This window comes from Poecilia mexicana, unplaced genomic scaffold (genome assembly GCF_051168715.1).
Source record: "Poecilia mexicana isolate PSO_F unplaced genomic scaffold, ASM5116871v1 scaffold_5, whole genome shotgun sequence".
NCBI lineage: Eukaryota > Metazoa > Chordata > Actinopteri > Cyprinodontiformes > Poeciliidae > Poecilia > Poecilia mexicana.
The window spans coordinates 4,770,820-4,789,881 of record NW_028263374.1 but is presented as its reverse complement, the minus strand read 5'-3'; the positions used below and the strand labels follow the sequence as shown (position 1 = coordinate 4,789,881).

Sequence of the window (19,062 nt, the reverse complement as noted above, 5' to 3'; positions counted from 1 at the left end):
GATAGTTTTTATATTTTAAGAATAATCTAAATTATTACCTTCCAAAATTATTCGTACCTCTTGAACCATTTCACAATTTTCACTAGTGATGGTCGATCCCGGCTTTTAGTAAGTGAAACGATGTGGTTGAAACACTGGAGCTTTCAATAAAACGGTGCTCGAGTAGGACACCTAGCGGTCAATAAACCGAAGTGCCACTGAAGCTGACATCAAGTAAGTGAAGTCACTTTATTGCAGGTCTTACAAGGCTTAATAACCAGTCATCATGTTTTAAAAACATTAATTTACTAGTAGGCAACATAAACTATCATGTTTTGCCGTAAACCGGCTTGGCTTCCCCCAAAACAGCGGCAGCAGTCGTGGCAACTCTTCTAGCTGCCGCTGCCGTGAAGTGAGCCTGCTGTCTCTCCAGGCAACAGCAGCGGCGGCGCCCTGCTATTCCTAGACCCTCCTCTCAGACGGAGGATTGATGAGCAGAGCAGCCCAGGACTGAGACACTCCAGTCCGCCGCGCTCCGCTCTGGTGTCGGCCTCGCTTCGAGTCCCGCCTCACCATTATTAATTACTTTTCACTGGAGAAGCTGCGTCATAATTTCAAAGAGCCGACAACAACGCGGCACCTCTGTTCGACCTCCCAGAGAGGAAACCACTGGGTAATATAAACTTTCATTATTTTGAAAGAGTAATGCGTGAAAATAACAAAGTAACACAGTTTTACATTAAAATGATAAACATTGTTTCCCACTAGAAACTTTCTTTCTTCATAAAGACATTAGCTAACTTTTTAAGAAGCAAAGTACGAGAAGCGAGGATAAAAGGCAAATAAAGTTGTAGCAATACAACAAATTTAAAATAATGTACTATTTTTGAACTTATTTTATACATTCAGTCTTGGCTTTGGTAGCTGGTGTGTAATGTTATCCTGTATTGGTGTTCTTTGGTACACTTCTTTCCTCTTCCTTCTTCAACAGTTTGTTTATTCTGTGAAACAGTAATGCACAAAACCAAAAGTAGCATTCTTCTCACTTAATTAAAAATGCTCAACAAATCCAACAAATGTTCAAAATAGTTATGATTCAACTACAGTATCAATACAGAAATGTGTTTATTAAGTAATTATTGAGCATTTTTGAATTTTTAAAGTTAAACTATCATGAGGAATCTTACACAGTTTAATCCAAAAATGTGCCTAAATTTAAAAGTTTGTCAGTTCTGCAATGAAATACCAAATTAAAGTTGTTAATGGTGTTATAACAAGAACAACTAATAATTGGGATATTTAAATGTCTAAATTCAGCCAATGTAATCTCCTGTGGACAACATTATCTTTCGACTCTTACAATACTCTTATTAGTCTTATCAGAAATGACAAAACCATGAGGTTTTCAGAGACCAGAGAGCTCATATCAGGAGTTCATGTTCACAACAGAGGCTCCCACAGCAGCAGTTATGCAAGCCCAAGTAGAGTCTGGTTGCAGCTGGGCTGGTGTCAGGGGCTATTTACGTTGACATGCCATTCATCCAGCTAAAAATAAAGATACACGCTCATTGGCCCTCTTAAAATGTCATTCCACGCAGCCAGTGGGTGTACGCACAGACTGCCATGGAAGAGATGTACTTGAAGTTTCTGAATTTCTCAAAATGCCTTTTCATTTCAGTCTTCCCGAGTGCTGCCGTGGCAAAGCTCCATCCAAACTGATCGCGCTCCAGTCAGCATGTCGTCATCCTACGCGGCCGCCATATCGGCCCTTCTTGCATCCAACCAACCGATCCATCAGCCGTTCTCAGAAACAAAACATAAGAGTAGCAGTAGAAAGAGTCCCACACCCAGCAAGAGCCCCCACTGCCCTCCGTCTTTACAGAACCACGCTGCTTCACCGGAGCCTCTGGGATCTTATGAAGAGCAGCAGGAGAATCCTACAGACTACGGCATCGGTAAGAAAGATCCCAGCAATAAATCCCAGCGTGCCCTGTGACATCTTCACTTCTGATTTCTATCGACCGCTTTGCTTCCAGGTGGTTATTACCGGGTAGAGATCGGAGAAATATTTGTCGACCGCTATCAAGTCCTGAAAAAGTTGGGATGGGGTCACTTCTCCACCGTGTGGCTCTGCTGGGACATGGTGTGAGTAAATGCTTGACCTTGTAGCTTTGCATCAAGTTTAATGGTACCTAGTCAGGCTAAAAGTTTTATTTCTATCATTTGAAGTTTTCAACAATGTGTCGCATTGCAACAACCAACGTAATCCAGTCTAGTGGATCTGTTTCCTGCTTTAGAAAAACATCTTCTCAGCATGCTTCATTGTGGAGAAGGTGGCTTGAAGGTCATGTATTTTTATTTTGGTTTCGTGAGACTAGAGCTAATTTTTTTTTTTCCACGTTTGCTGAAGCCCCTAATTGGGGACTGGAAGTGAGCTTTCAACAATTTCAAAGATTAACCACTGACAATTATATGCGACTCTGTATTGTTCTATGATGTTAAAATCTCATTAAAAAACATTAGTTGTAATATGACAATTGTGAAAAATCCCGAATGGGGTATGAATAGTTTTGCCAGCAACTGTAAGGAACCGAGATGGTTGCTGTTGTTGTCATTTTATTATTATTTTTTTGCCTGCAGAACGAAGCGCTTTGTGGCTCTGAAGGTGGTGAAGAGCGCTGAGATGTTCACAGAGACGGCGCTGGATGAGATCGAACTGCTTAAATGTGTCAGTCTGAGTTTCCACTTCGATGCGTCTCTAAGCTGCCGTTTGTCTTTTTCAAGCATTATTTAAAATTTATAGTGAAACAACACTTTGCAACAGCTTCTATTTTGTCGTGTAGTCTTTTGTTTTTGTTGTTTATTATTCTTTGTTAAAACCAAACGTTATTTGACTAAGCAGATGACGCATCTTGTTTTTCTTTGTGCTACCAGGTAAGGGACAGTGACCCCAAGGATCCCAAGCGTGAGAAAATCGTGCAGCTCATCGACGACTTTAGAATCTCGGCTCCGACTGGAGAGCGTATCTTTTACAGAACAGGGACGACGTTGCTCCCAAACGATTTTGTTGCGAGGTGTTGCTGGACTTAGCAGGTTCCGCTTTTATGCCGTCGCTGCAAGAAACCCTGACATCACTTCTCTATAAAAAAACAAACAAAACAGAAGTTCCTTAGCTGCACGTCAGACGTGTGCATGGTTCTGGAGGTTCTCGGCCACGAGCTTCTCAAGTGGATCGTCAAATCCAACTACACAGGCCTCCCCCTGCCTTGTGTTAAGAGCATCCTCAAACAGGTGTGCTGCATTTTATTTCGCTGTACGTTATTTACCCCGCTGCGTTTCGCTTCTGACTCGGATCACTTCAATCTGTGCATTTTATTGCAGGTCTTGCAGGGTTTAGATTACCTGCACACTAAATGCAAAGTCATCCACACAGACATCAAGCCAGAAAACATCCTCCTGAGAGTGGATGAGATTTATCTCAGGAAGCTTGCAGCCAACACAAAGCTGTGGCAGTTACCCGTTCCTCCTCCTCTCAGCGGCAGCAGCTCGGGTTTGTGCACGTCTTTTGAGTAACTGCTTTGACTCAATAAATTTCAAGAATCAAGGTTGTTTTTTTTTTTTTTGGTGTAGCACTTGTTGACGGTTGTTTGTTAGTCTCATATTCGTTCTTCTCTCTTTCTGCCAGTGAACAGAGACTCCAGAGAAAAACAGGTGTTCAACTTTAAAATGAACTCTTCTGGAATAATTTCAGTCTTTTTGTGACTAGATTTATGCTGAACTCTGTCATGACCTTTGTCTTTCCTGCTGCTCTTTCCTAAGAGCGTGTTCAACTTGTTTGGGAAGCTGACGGGGGTTCTGCACAGCCTTGGCGAATGGGTAAGCCGACAGACGCCATCAACCCTCTGGCCGTATTTCCTGCAGATTTCATATTGGTTTTCACTGTTTTGTGGATAACACTCTGCTGCAACCAGATCCCTCTCAACTTGCCATCCTACATTTCCACCCACCTGTGTGAATTAAAAGCTTGATGCACCTCAAACCATGTTTTCCAAGGGATTGTTTATTTGCTATAAATGTAATATGCACATAAGCCATTTTTGGTTTTTTTAGCTCTCGATATGTTGGTACATTTCCTGCTACACGGCAGATAAGTTGTAGAAAACCAGATAGTTGTCAAGGTAGTTATTTGAAGTCAATTTCCTTTGTCCAAATTAGGAGAAATATGGAGAAGGCTTTCGTGCTGCAGTGGCTCTGTCTGCTTTAGGTCAGAAGAGACAAGGAAATGTTTCAAGGTTCCTGCAGCAGCAGCTGCTGTTGTGGTTACGCTGTACTTTGCTGTTAGCAACGCTTGGTTCAACAGTTCACATCAAAGATCTTCCAACAAGGTTTTTAATTCTCAGTGTGTTTTTCCTGTCGCGGAATCAGTCGGGTTGGGAACATGGATGGCGCAGAGTCGACTGAATTTACATGGTTTGCTTCCAAGACAGACATTAAGCCGACAGTTTACTAAACTGCTTTTAATCACACAGTTAACGCTCACATCTGATTGTTTCTGACTATACGACTGCCGTCCCCAGTCCAGCAAGGTTTCCAGGAATCCGCTGAAGCAGCTATCGGCAAAGGACAAAAACCGTCGGGGACAGAGGAGTCCGACTGAGCAGAAGACAGACAAGCCTCATGTGACGTTTTCTGAAGCTGCCGCTTCAAGCACGCACCACTTCACCGGTAACTCAAAGCTCAGAGGTCATAACCTGAAGATAAGGAGGCAGACTCTGCTGTTGGAAGATGGACTGGACAGTGCTCCACGCAGCCACAGGTACTCCATGGGCTCGTGTCCAAACTTCAGCATGGACGCTCCGGCCTCCGGCTCCAGATCCGTGCTGTTCCACCAGACGTCGCACACCGAGCCCGTCGCACCTACGGCTTCCTCAGCTAGAGGTCAGAATCACTGTTTACTGCTACACTTGTATAAAAAAAAAAATAAAAAAAATCACTTAAAAAAAGCCTCAGCTTGGTTAATGTATTTTAATGATCTGCGTTCTCATGTCTTTGACCAAGTCATTGAAGTTTCTTGAAATATTTTTCTGCGTTTCAGGAATCGGTGACTCAGATGTTCCTCTGGACGTTCTGAAGCCTCACAATGCCGACAAAATTGTCGTCAAGATTGCCGATCTGGGCAATGCCTGCTGGGTGGTGAGTGATTAAAGTCAAACACAGTTAAAATGACTTAAGTGATTAATCTTAGTTCATTTTTAATTATTAAATTGATGACCCTTACTCCGGATTGGTATTTATAACTTCTTCTTTTTTTTTTTTTTTTTTTACATGTAAAAAAAAAACAGATTCTTGGTGGTGAATCTGCTCACCATCAAGACAGTTAACAAAAAATATACTTTACTTTCATGTCTCACTTTATTCTCTAACTATACGAAATTCTGAAGAGATGAAGAAGATGAATAGAAGTAAGCAGTAAAATCATGGAGGTTATCTCCAGTATTTTCTAGTTTTAAAACAGTATGAAAGGTGGACATACTGAAGTAACTATCAGTGTTTAAATGTTTCAATTCGAAACACTTGAATTGAACATTTTGAGCATTGCTGTCTTTGTTTTTCTGTCTTTGTTAGTTATTGAGAACCTCCAGAAACATACGTCTTACTAATAGAGGTGAATCTTAATGAATTGAATATCAAAAGATCTGAAAAAATAAGATTGCATAAAAGCTGTAAGAAAATAAATCTGCCCCTAAATAGTTTAGGTGTGTGAGATTTTTCTGTTTTTGACAAGTGGCCAGACATCAGACTCTTTGTAACACTGACTATGTGCCGTTTGACCAAATAAATCTGGATGAATGAAGTTAAAGCAGAAAAGTGAAGTTGTAGCCTGCACCGTCAGAGATCCTAAGAGATCTCCATGCTTAAGAAGCTAGCTGTCCACAGAGAGCTGCTTCCTAAATACATGGATGAAAAGTCCAGCTGGAAAAAAATGTGTTGTTGATAAAGATACAACAGGGAAACAGGAGCCTTAGTAGGAATAATAATTATTATTATTCTGACGTTTTAATCTCAGAATTCTGATCCTCTGATTCAGAAGAGGAAAGTCAGAATTATAAAACAAACAAAATCAGAATGATTTTATTTTTTCAGTGGCCCCATCTTCCACGGTTTTGGGTTTTAAAAGTAACAGCTTGACACATATAACTGAGTGTTATGAATTTCTGTAATTCGTTCTCACATTTTGACGTGAGTACCCTAAAAAAGATTTTCTGTGATATTCTGATTTATTTATCTGACCCTGATCTTTCAATCTTGAATGAAGACAGTAAGATGAACCAAGTGAACTTCAGACCATAAACTACTAAACAAAAAGAAGAAGAAAAAAGAAATGACCAAGGGTTTAAACCTTATAGCTGTAGAAAACCATCCATTACAAACAAGACGGAAATGAATCAATTTAGCAGAAAAACAAACAAACCTTCACATCCTGGTTCTGAGCTGCAGCCCGGTCAGAAAAGCCCAGCCCGTTACGTTATGTTTAATCAAGCAGCTGTGGGCTACAGACTGCAGGATCATATTTGCAGATCTTCTCTGTTTTCAGCACAAGCACTTCAGTGAAGACATTCAGACCTGCCAGTACCGCTCCATAGAGGTTCTGATTGGTGCGGACTACGACACGCCAGCTGACATCTGGAGCACCGCCTGCATGGTGAGTGAGACAATAGCAGTAACATTATTCCACCGCTGGAATAACTTTATTGCTATTGTCTCCTTGTGTCCTCTGAAGGCCTTTGAGCTGGCTACAGGAGACTACCTGTTTGACCCGCAGGCAGGAGCCGCGTTCTGCCGGGAGGAAGGTGTGTGTTCAGCTACTTTACCACCAATGTGTTTGAGATGAATAATATGAACATTAAGCAGAATGTTTTCACGTCCGTAGATCATATTGCCCATATCATCGAGCTGCTCGGACCTCTTCCGTCCCAGTTTGCCCTTTCTGGGAGAAAATCCAAACAATACTTCAACAGGAAAGGTAAAGTTAAGGGTTTTTTAAAAATATAGACATTTCTTTGTGCCCTATCTCTTTTTCTCTTTTGGGAAATTTTAGTTTTAATATAATACATTTTGAATACATACATAATTTATCTTGTATAGCACAAGAAAATACACGAGCAGCATTCAAAATATATGACAAAATGATTGGAGAGTTCACTTGTTAAGGCACATTTAGCATCCTCTGTTAGCGATGAACAACATTAGCATGGCTACAAAATTGTATTGTTGCAAACTGACACACGTGCTCTTCTAAGAAAATGTTAATACATGCCTGAGATATAAAGAAACACTTACATGAAGATAATATCAGCATTTATTCTCAATTCCTTTCAAAATCTCCACTTAGGTAGCTTTTGCTTGTTTTACTTCTCCTTTCATTACTCAATTATTAATCGATTTATTAGTGTGAGTACTAATAGGTTAATTGTTGATTGTTTTAGTGATTAAATCTAAAATAATCATTCAGTCTCTACCTGAAGTGTTAATACTGAGATGCTTACAAAGATAATTTGCCATTCAGGGAGGCTTTGGAAGATTCAAGACTGATAAAAAATACATACATATATTTCAGTAGTCAATTAACTGATGCAGCTTATGATCCAATGTTTCTAAGGCTTATGACTTTGCTGCTACGAGGCGCTGCCCTCTGCTTCGCATGTAAACCTCAGTGAGACGTTATCCTCATCCGTTCACTGCAATATGTTGATGCTAATCTGAACTCTGGGATTTCTGAAAGCTGCCAGCATTTCAACGTCCAGCATCGCCCGTAGCAGACTGGGTTTGTTTCAAAGGTCAAGGGAATAAAGCGCCAGCCTCTGCTTTACGCTGTTCAGCCTTTTGTGTTTTCCGCAGAAAAGAGCCGGTCAGCCTGAGCTGACCCAGATATTTCTCAAGGTGGATTTAATATTTTTGTTTTGAACAGTCTTTGCATCTCAGCGCTTTGACTTTAGTTTGATGTGCAAACAATGAAACGACTCTTTCTTCTTTATCAACACGACCTGATAAAGTTAGCCTGCGCTCCAACACAACCTTTGAGTTCCTGACTGACCAATAATCAGTCAGAGCTTAAAATTTACTTATTTCTCCCATCAGCCGTTTTTTTTTCTCTGCATTTCTGTTCTTGCACAATCCTGCTTTTTATTAGAATAACATTTTTAAAAGCCCGATTCTCACTCAGATTTGTAAAATGCATGAAATGTATTCAATCTGATTATTTTATATGGTTCTCTTTCTTTTACTGGACCGTATCGATGGCTTATGATATGAGTAATTACAAAGTCAAGCTGGTCTGAGCAGCCAGAAACCCCGTCTCCCCTCTCTTCAGGGCAGCTGCGGCACATCTCCAAACTGAAACCGTGGAGCTTGTTGGAGATCCTGCTGGATAAGTACGAGTGGCCGCGAGAGGAAGCTCTCCAGTTCAGTTCGTTTCTCCTCACCATGTTGGAACTGCAGCCAGAGAAAAGAGCCACAGCTGCTCAGTGTTTGAAACACCCCTGGGTTTCCTCCTAGAGACGCACCGCAGCGCCGTGTCACCAGGGCCATCATGCAAGAGGAAAAAATAGTCAGTTTCTGCCAAAAACTCAGAAATTTTAAAATTCATCTCAGAAAATTTTCTAGAAATTTCTGAGATTGGAAAGTCTAAAGTTTGCTGGGAGGAAAGAAATCTGAAATTTTGAGCATAATCTCAGAAGTTTTCTAGAAAAAACAACAGCAAGAAGTAAAAAAAAAATTGCTGGAAAAAAATCTGAAATTTTGAGCTAAATAGTTTATAGAAGCACATTGCCATTTCTGAGTTCGAAAAGTCAAACATTTGCGAAAAAAAAAAAAAAAACTAAAATTTTGAGATCAATCTTGGGCAAAAGAAAATTAATTTCTGAGTTTCAAAAGTCAAATTTTATAATTTTTCCTGGAAGATTTCTTGAGATTTTTTTTCTCAAACTTAAAAAAAAAAAAATCAGAAACTTCCTTTTTTTTTTTTCGAAAATTTCTGAGATTATTCTCCAAATTTCAGTTTTTTTTGTTTTAATGTACTACTTTTTTTCTATGTACAAAGACCCGGATACACTGTTGTACACATGAGACGATGTCTGGTAAAAGGGACTCCGCCTGCTGTAGTTGTTTGGTGCTGGCATCAGTAAAGACACTGGCACTAACTTTCTTTTTCTTACATTGATTGTTTGCTACTTTAATACTTTCATGCCACAGAGATCAGAGTCTCAATGTTGCATCCACTTTGTGTTTCTCCTTCATCTTCCGTTCTTCCTGGTGTCTCATATTTTAACATGACCATAAAAGACTGAGAATTCTGGGAAGCAGTGTTTATAAAATCTTAAATTTTTACAATAAAAACGTGCAAGAACCACTCTGCTCCAGCTTTTATTGGAATCAACCAAATCAAGCCAAACATCTATAAGAGTAAAGCTGTAATCTCCACTCCAAAGATTCCTCAAATAAGACTAAAAATAATAAAAGCTGTGACAGATGTGTCTTGTTTTCCGCGGCCGCGGTGCGTAGAGATTTCAGCAGGCTGCACATTCCTCGCATGCCCACATTTCGGTGCAGCTCTGAGCAGAGGAGGAGGGGGGGATGGAAGGAAGACGAGGGAGGAGTTAGCTTCATGTAAACTCAGGCATATGTCCGCCTTTCAAAAGCACATTTTCCTGGAGCAGCGACGAGGTGAGAAGAGGACGGAGGAACTCCACCTGATCACACGGGTGACGTATCTCGTGTTAGATCGTCAGGAAGGCACGGTGAGTCGATTCATGGTTACTCTTGAGTTACTTTGTTAATGTGTTGCTAAAACGGCTGCGTGGTTCAATCTGGATTCATGCCTTCCGCACTTAGAAATGTGTTCATTTGAAGCAGATTAACTTGTTAATTTGCAATATTTTGCCACAAGAAATATAGTCAAACAGCCTTGCTTTCTCTGTGTGTTTGTGTGTGTGTGTGTGTGTTTTTTTCTTTTTACAGCAGCTATAATTTAAACATTGATTGTTAAACAGGAATGACTAGTTTAACAGTAAAAAAGAAAAAAGGTACCAGTTTTGTCCGGCATTTCAGTACATTGAGAAGAAAGCCTGAGTAAAAGGTTAAAGTCTCAGCTTTGTGCCTTTGGGTGACACAGCTCTTAACCCCCAGCCAGTTGCCATGCGACTCAAACTCTGAATCAAAAGGGATTACCTCAGCTACCACAGAGCTTTCACAGCTGCATTATTACTCCAAGGTAGTCGGGGCTTTTTCTCTCCTCGCTGCTTTTCCAGAGAACGAGTTCTGCTTAAGATTCAAGCTGTGCTCTTCTCCTCTCTCTTTTCCTTCTTTCCCCTCCCTGCTTCATCTGCGCTCAGGCTGCAGATAAACAGCTTCTAAGTGTGGGGAAAGCAGCTGTTTGTTACAGATTATTGCAGCTCATTTTAGCTACTTTCTTCCCAGTGGTGTATATATTTTGTGTGTGTGTGTTCAGATTGGATGTGGCAGCGGCAGGAGCAGCTCCTGCATTCTACCCTGCATAGTAAACACCCATCTCATTATCTAAACACAAAGGGACAGGTCAACAGGAGACACGAGAGTCCCTTGATCTTTCCTCTTGCACATTTTTTGCTCTTCGTTTATCACCGTCTCTTTCAATATTGCAGCACTGCACACTGTAACAGTACAATTTTCTTTCTTTTTTCCTTTTATTCTCACAGGATGTGGCTGGCTCTGCTCTACGGTTGTGCCGGCGGGGCCGCTCTGCTGTACGTGCTCTACAGATGGGTGATTCCTTCTGTCGTGCAGTACCACGCGGGACTCGCGCTCATTTGGCACGACACCATCGTGGAGGGATTGCTGAACGCACTGACCCAGACCACGCGTCCTCAGGTGTGCCTTTGCTAGATGCTCGCCGAACACGATAAACAAACAAAACCTACGTCGAAGGTGTCAGAGTGTCAGGGAAACTTTTTTAAGAAAAAGATTTCCCTGATACTAAATGCTCCAAATTACCTGGTTTGTTTTCGTCTCAGCAGTGAAATGCAATGCCTTGCAAAAAATATTCACATTCTTTGGAAGTTAAGTGGAAGGAAAACGATACACGAACATGTTGCCCATTCTTTGTGAAACGGCTCAGGTTCAGTGAGATTGTTTGGAACAATTTTCAAGTCTTCCATAGATCCTTAGACGAAATCGGGTTTTAACCGGAAGATGAACTTCTCACCCAGTTTTAGGTCTTGTGCAGCTTCAGAGAGCTTTTCCTTTCAGGACTGCTTTGTGTTTAGCTCCATCCATCTTCCTGTCAACACTTCTGCTGATGTGTAGTGTTGATTTCTAGCATTTGACTTGTGGAAAAAATGTGTTTTTTATGTTTTCTCATCTCACCATAGCATTTTCTTCTAAGTGTTTACAGTGCGTCTTGCAGGACTCGTGGCAAACTGTAAAGTTTTGTGGCTTTCTTTTATCAGTGGCACGCTTGTATGGAGGCCAGATTTGTGAAGTGGACAGCTAATATTGACTGACTGTACAGACCTTAGCAGCTCATCCTGAGTTACCATCTTGGCTGTTTAGGTGGGCGGCCATGTCTTAATATATTCTCAGTTGTACCAGTTTCTGTCATATCCAGTTTCACAGGATGGCCTGAACATGGCTCATTATGAATTAAAGGGGCAGTAGTGTGTAAATGTGACTTTTTTTAGCTTTACATCGCGTTACAATGTTATTCCCCCATCAAAAACGTACCTGGAGTGTTTCTTTCAGTCTTTCATGCATGTTTGAGAAATCCTTCAATCTCCCGTAGCAACCATTCGGGTTCGTTGAAACTCTTGGGGAACCGAGTGCACTCCTCCTCCATTACTTGGCTCCTTCAAACTAGCAGGAGCAGCAGCAACTAGCAAACAGCTGGTGGAACTGCGCATTCGCTGAACTCATCACACAAACTGTTTCTCGGTGCTCTGACTTTGCCTTCAGCACATCAACGTCGCTTCGCCAAACGTTTACGGAGTTCCGGAAAGAGCAGAAGCTTATTAAAGAGACAGAGGTCCAATTTCAAGGCATTAAACTGCAAAGTCACATTTCTTTTAAGTCATTTAACTTTTATAACAACTGGATATAATAACGTTACTTGATTGTACTATAAATTGATACTTTGTGGCTGGAAAACACATAATGCTGCCCCTTTAACACATTTTATTTTCTTTATCTTTGGGATGGCCCCTGGTTTCCAAGATGTTGTTTGCTCACTAACCGTGGCAAACCACAGATCGTCATGGCAACATGATGCATGTAAAAAAAATATCCCAGCCTTTTCATTTGGGTTCACTCTCTTGTAGTCGAGAGTGAACTTGTAGGAAAAGACACGAGGGAAACTTAAAAACTCTCAAACCCGTCGTGTCGAGATGATCCGTTCCGTTAAGGTGTTTGAGCCGCGGCAGGACAGATGCATGCTGGGACTCCCTCCTGTCAGCTAAGAAAACAATTCTTGGGCTCAGCAGGCTCAGCAAAACTGCAGAGATGTGCTGAGCTCAGCGGTTTCGTCGTCTGAGCCTTCTTAAAGCTCACAACTTGGCATTAACGGCGTGAAACCTTACTCCCAACACGGCGAGCCTCAACAACCCAGGCTTGACTGGTGTTTGTGCAGTGAAGCATATCAAAATAAAAACACCTGCCTCTGAAGATAACACGAAACCCTTCCTGCAAGAACAGAGACACCTTCCAAACAGTTTCCACGCTTTCCAAAGACTCGGTTCCTCGTCCTCCCTCCTTTCGTATCTTTACGCCTTACATTCACGACGGCTGAATGTAGATTCTGCTGCCTTAATATGTCAGCGTGTCGTCATGAATAGGGTGAAAGAACGGCTCAGGCTTGAGGGGCATTACGCAAGTGTGGGCTTGTGAAATATTTTCTAGTTTGCAAACAGAGGAAGTGAATGCAAAACAATCGCACAGCAAACACGGCTCCCTAAAACTTAGAACATGGAGAGAAGATGGATACTTAGTGAAAAGAGAGACGGCTGATTTTCAAACGATTTTAAATCAAATGTAGAGTAACCAACGACCAGAGTAATTGGTTGTCATGATTTTTATTTCTTCTTCAACCTTTATTTGACCAGAAACAAAAAACATGTTGTCATGATTTTACCTTAATTTTAACTGATTATCTTGTAGAAGCTTTTTTACTTTTGTGTTGGAGATCTTTGTTCTCAAGGAGGGTGTTTTTCCCCACTTAAATAAAATTTGAAGAGGAAGAAGTCAGTCATAAAATAAATTTGCTCTTGTCTTTTAAAAGCTTACGGTCCTTTTTTAATTTCATGCAAGTACAAACTGACAACGACAACTCTTGTAATCTGGAAAAAGACACTAAAACACAGCTGCTTAGTAAAATCTCTAACTCCTACGGAGTAGATTTGCCCTTATTTTTATTTTTTTTAGCGTTCATGCTTCTTAGAAACTGGTATCGAATAGACTAAATGATGTGGCAACCAGTTGCTTGACATGTTGCTCACGTTGCTCTGTTGTCCTCGGGGCCAAAAAGAAATTCAAGAAATTTGGATCTTGTTAAATTGTTGTTTGCATTATAGCTACATTTGCAAATAAGATATTCTTAGTGTATTGTTTTTGATCACAGTGTTACATTACTAGATTTGATCTTTCTCCTCTGTAATCTCTATAAACTATATTAGAGTTGTAGTTATTTTTTTTAAACTCAGCTGTTCAGTAAACGTCTTTCCCACTTCTTGTATGCTGATTGAACTCTTTCAATTTTTCATACAATTGGTTTAACAATTGGTTAAATGATTAACAGATTTCTGCGTTATGTGTTTTTGCACAACGTTTATGAAATTGACTACATTAGGAACAACAGCAGGGATGTAAACAGACACTAGGAGGCGCTACAGTACCCACCCCTCTTCCCTCTGAACAAAAACTATTTTGCCCGACAAAACAGATGTATTCTATTCTGCTGTCGCCACTTTCATTGCTATGGAAACCAACCTGCAGAGCTGAATGTTATTAAACATCTGCGTCAGACTACACACGGCTATTCACTTAAAATACACACGACGGCCTGTAATGAATCTCACATTGCTGGTGGTTCTACGTGGAGTGCGCGCCACCGAGCAGCAGAGCTTTGAGCAACTTCATTCCTGTGCCAGATTCTTTTAAAGACCCAATCAATTCTTGTCGAGGTCCATTTAGTGAAGGCGTTTAAAGTTGAAGACTGGAGGGATCCGTAAAAGTATCGGCTCTCATCGGACCTCAGACCTCTGCCCAATGGTCGTCCTTCAAACAGGCATCGACGGTTCGTGGTATTTTACTCGGCCGTGCTTCTTGTTCAGGTGGCTACCATTGATTTAATTTGGTCTTAATTAGATAAAATAAAAAGTTTGCACTGTTTTTTAAAAACAAGAAAAGAAACGAAAAAGACTCGTCATTTTTAGAACACAGTATCTTGATGAATATTGATTATGAGCTAATCTTATAAGGTCAAGTATTGATTGTAAACAGAAAGAGACCGGGGCTTCATGGGTCAAGGGGCACCAAAACACCGTGTGTTAGAAAAACGGAGGGCAATCCTTCACTCCATCATCAACTCTCAAGCTCAGCAAAATCCCGACTTGTTTCATGTCACTGCTTTTCTTTTTTTAAAGTTCGCTCTCTCAGTATGAGCTGTCATTTCGTGGATGGTTTGTCATAAGCAACTTGGTGGGGAAATGTGTCGTATTCAGATTTGAATGTGTGAGTTTATGTTGAGATGTTTCTTTTTGTTTTTTTTATTGCCATATACCCAAAATGAAGGGAATTGGAGGCTATTTATCACACAGCCAATTTATCGCTATCTTGGTTTTAAATGGCTACATTAGGAAATCATCATAACGTCTGACGGCATTTCCACAGGAGAAATTGCTAGACTTTGAGAATCCTTTCATAAGGAACATCGGTTAGCTAACAAGCTAACATGTAGCTGATGAGCCAGTCACTGAGCTGGCCAGCTGATTGGACAGTGTGCAGCAACAGCAGCAGCAAAAAGGCTGTAATGTGACTTTAAGAAAATGATAAAGATACAAACAGGCTTATAAATATTCCAGTTATCATATCCCCCATAATCATGTGTAACACTGGTCTGGCTTCAGGAGGAGAAAAGGTTAACTAAATGTGATGGAAAACAATAAAATAGTTTGTTTTTTTTACTCACTGGGAGGTTATTGACACAACTGAAAGTGATCCTGTTTTTTTTTTTTTTTTTTTTTTTTTTTGCTTTCTTGGCTTCCTGCAGCGGCTGTTGGCTGCAGTGCAGAAGAACGCCACTAGAGGGGACCCTCGCAGCGTGGTGAAAGCCATCGATCAGTTCTGCAGACAGAAGGAGTGGGCCATGAATGTGGGAGATGAGAAAGGTGGCGACTTTTCTTTTCTTCTCTTTTCTTTTCTTTTCTTTCCTTTTCTTTTCTTTTCTTTTTTTTAAGTTCATAACTCTGTTCTTTCATGAAGAAAAAAAAAATATTTCCTTTCCGATACGTTTCGATTCGTCCTTCGACCCCCAGGGTGCATCTTGGACTCCGTGGTGACTGAAGTGAACCCGGCGACGGTGCTGGAGCTGGGAACCTACTGCGCCTACTCTACCGTGCGCATCGCCAGCCTGCTGCCTCCTCACGCCAAGCTCATCACCCTGGAGTTCAACCCACACAACGCCGCCATAGCTCGCCAGGTGATCGCTTGGGCAGGACTGGGAGACAAGGTAAAAGCCCGACGTCTAAAGCGAACTATGAGAACGAGGAGGGGGAATAAAAATTAAAAATCCACTTCTGGGTCACGTAGCCGAGTGTTTTCTTCCCTCTAGATCCAGTTAGTAGAAGGAGCGTCTGGCGACTGGATCCCCAAAATGAAGGAGAAGTTTGCGATAGAAACGTTTGATTTGGTTTTCTTGGATCACTGGAAAGATCGCTACCTTCCCGACACAAAGCTGATGGAGGTGCATTTGTTGTAACACACTTCAGTTCGGATTGAAATCTTCCCTGTTCATTCCACCATGACACAGTTTTTGTTTTGTTTTTTTAAATCAGGAGTGCGGTCTCCTCAGGAAAGGCAGCATCCTGTTGGCAGATAACGTCATCTGCCCCGGAACGCCCGACTACCTGGAGTACATCCGCAACAGCCCCCGGTATAAGAGCCAGTACTTCAGATCCCACCTGGAGTACACCAAAGTGGAAGACGGTTTGGAGAAATCAGTTTTCTTAGGGTAGATATTCAACAAAAGAGCCTCAGACACACATTTCAGGATCATCCACCAGACATAGAACAAGAAATCCCGTCTCTTTTTCTAATGTAATGAAGATGTTGACTTGAAAATAAAAGTAACATGAAATACAAATGTAATGTTGCGTTCTTTGTTATGCTCGTTCCTTAATGTTTTCACATATTGTCATGTTGTATGTTTGTTGGGATTTTTTAAACGTGACAGAACAATTATTTTTTCCACAAGCCATTTGAGAACTAAGAAAGATGTTGCCTTAGAAAATAACAAAATGGAGATGTTTTTATGTCAATATAATTATAAAGTCAAAATACTTAATTAGTCAAAATACTTAATTAGCAGAGAATTTATATTAGTTCTCACATAGAGGGTTTCTTTTCATCAAATCTGCTTAAAGTTAATTCAGAGCAATAAATGCTCTGAATTGCCAAACCTTTCAAAAATCCTATTTATAAATAATTTAAAAAAAAACGTCTATTTATCTTCCTGCATGTAGCGTTGGGGTCTCCTGGGCTGGTAGGGCAGTAGCCCAGGGCGCCAAGTTTTAGTGTTTTTTGGGGGGGAATGTTTTTTTTTTTTTTTTTTTTTTTTTTTTTTTCAAACGTTGTACCTTATATAAAACTGTCTTTTCTAAGTTGGGTGTGTATCTGTCCAGCACATGGCGGCAGTGATCCTTTAGCCGAGCTCCTAATTGACAGATGAGCTGCAAACTGATCTGGGAGCTGCTCTTTTTTTTCAGAGCATCGACTCAAATCAATCGGAAACCTAATCCAGCTACGTTCTGTAGCGCACAAACCTGTTCTGTGCTCTGATATTCTCTGCCATTGTGTGTGTGTGTGTGTGTGTGTGTGTGTGTGTGTGTGTGTGCGTGTGGACGAATGTTGTGATAGTGAGTGGATGTGGTGTGTGTTTGTGTGAGAGAGAGGGAGAAAGAGAGAGAGAGAGCAAATTGCTGCTCATCTAATCTCTCAAAGTGATGGAGTGGGAGGAGGTTTTTTTCTTTTTTGCTGCAGCTGCACGAGAGAGAGAGAGAAAAGTGAGCTTGTCCACCTAGTGCTTTCTTCACAGACGGCTGCATGATAATCCCAATCTGAGGCCATTAGTGCGCTGAGAGAGAGAGAGAGAGAGAGAGAGAGAGAGAGAGAGAGAGAGAGAGAGAGCGAGGGTTCCCCGGAGTGAGGGAGGGAGGAGTGACTGCTCTGGACAGAGACGCGCACGGCTGAAAAAAGGACGGCAGAACGGGAGGAGAGCTTTTAAGGGATTTGGCGGAGATTTGGAGATTCTCATGCCGTAATGTTGCACTTCCCTCTGCTTCTGCCAGGATGCCGCACTCTAAAACCCTCGAGAGCCTCTTCTTCATTTAGTTTTTTTTAAAATTACATCAGTTATTATTTTTTTTTATTTAATTTTTTTTATATTTTCTAACTTGATTTTTTTAGTTGTTTTTTTTAACTGTGCAGAGCAGGCAGTCTGAGATGACAGAGCCTCGGGTTTGAAGTGCAGCCCATTGAATCTGGACCGAGGTTGGAGGCCCACCTGGACAATCTCCTGTGATGGATGAATGAATGAAGAGTGATCCATGAAGAATGGGCAGGTGAGTAATGACTTTACTTCTTCATACAAGTTGTTTGTAAAGGTGTATTTTTTAAAAAAAGCGATTTGTCTTACTTTCTCTATCATCCTTGTATTTCAAATTGATTTCAATCTATTAAATTCAAATTCTAAACGTCATATATTTGACTCTATGCATTACTTAAAATAGCATACAAAAGCAGAATTTAAATATGTGAGAAGAATCATGCCAAAAATTTCAAAAACAGCAGCTTTGTTAGAATTAAATCTGGACAGATAAAATGACTTCAAACGTCGTTGGAGTGAAAAATATCAAGAAAAACTGTCCACAGACAGCTGTGGGTGTTTCTGTCTCTCTCGCTCTTCTCATGCAGATATAATCAACCTGGTTGGTGTTTCGAGGCACGGAGTGCTCCGTCAGTTTTCATGATGTTTTCTGGTTTTGCAAAATTTATAATGTTTTCCATCATCGGCTCTAAGCTCTTCACGATAAAAGCTTCCAGCGTTCTCTCCGTGTCATCATGCAGGTTGTTTACAAAACTCCTCATCCTCTGCCCTTTTTTTTTTTATTTTTACTTTACTTTTTATGCACTTGTTTTGGCCATCTTTCTGTTCTTTTTAGTTGTGAAATAAAGCAAAAGCAGGAGGAAAAAACAAGCAAATGCTAGTTCCTAAAATAATACAACCACAAAATCAGGGGTGTCAAACTCATTTTTGTTTTGGGCCAAATCCAGATCAGGAAGGCTCTTAAAGGGCCGGTTGTGGCAGAATGTATTGATAAAACATAAAACCTGTTCACAAACTCTTAAAATATCAATGAATTCTTAAAATTAAGTATTACTGAACATCTTTTCAGTTCCTCCAGGATTTTGTGATTTTTTGTGTTTTTTTGCAATTAAAATCAAAGTGTTTGTGATAGTAATTTCGAAATATTTGTAGATATTAGCAGATATTAGCTGTTTAGTACAAGTGAGAAAATTTTTGAAAATGTTTGAGAAAAATATGCAATAAACTCCCAGTTATGTATTATTAATAAATTGCTAATTTGTTGATTTTGTGTGAACTTCCATGATAATTCTCAAAAAACTTAAGGGACTGATTGACATAAATTGGCAGTAAGCAGATAAAAACCGCATTGATTTGATTTGTGACATAATATTTAATCTCAGTGTTTAATCTAGATTCTAGAGGGCCACATAAAAAGCTGCGGCGGGCCGGATTTGGCCCCCGGGCCTCGAGTTTGA

General features: G+C 40.6%; 2 protein-coding genes across 2 annotated transcripts; both read left to right on the top strand.

Annotated features, from left to right (window-relative positions):
• Positions 1-463: 463 nt before the first annotated feature.
• LOC106904749 (SRSF protein kinase 3-like) lies at positions 464-9,388 on the top strand. Its single transcript, XM_014969210.2, has 15 exons — positions 464-652; positions 1,658-1,934; positions 2,016-2,124; positions 2,620-2,707; positions 2,914-3,001; positions 3,164-3,270; positions 3,361-3,529; positions 3,665-3,690; positions 3,799-3,855; positions 4,557-4,917; positions 5,075-5,172; positions 6,575-6,682; positions 6,761-6,830; positions 6,911-7,003; positions 8,351-9,388. Exons 2-15 carry the CDS (start codon positions 1,715-1,717, stop codon positions 8,533-8,535), a joined length of 1,779 nt encoding a protein of 592 aa, XP_014824696.2. The 5' UTR covers positions 464-652; positions 1,658-1,714; the 3' UTR covers positions 8,536-9,388.
• Positions 9,389-9,620: 232 nt separating this feature from the next.
• comtb (catechol-O-methyltransferase b) lies at positions 9,621-16,363 on the top strand. The gene is made up of 6 exons (XM_014969222.2): positions 9,621-9,776; positions 10,713-10,884; positions 15,272-15,389; positions 15,537-15,730; positions 15,833-15,964; positions 16,056-16,363. The coding sequence occupies exons 2-6, from the start codon at positions 10,714-10,716 to the stop codon at positions 16,233-16,235; spliced, it is 795 nt and encodes a 264-aa protein (XP_014824708.1). The 5' UTR covers positions 9,621-9,776; position 10,713; the 3' UTR covers positions 16,236-16,363.
• The last annotated feature ends 2,699 nt before the right edge of the window (positions 16,364-19,062 follow it).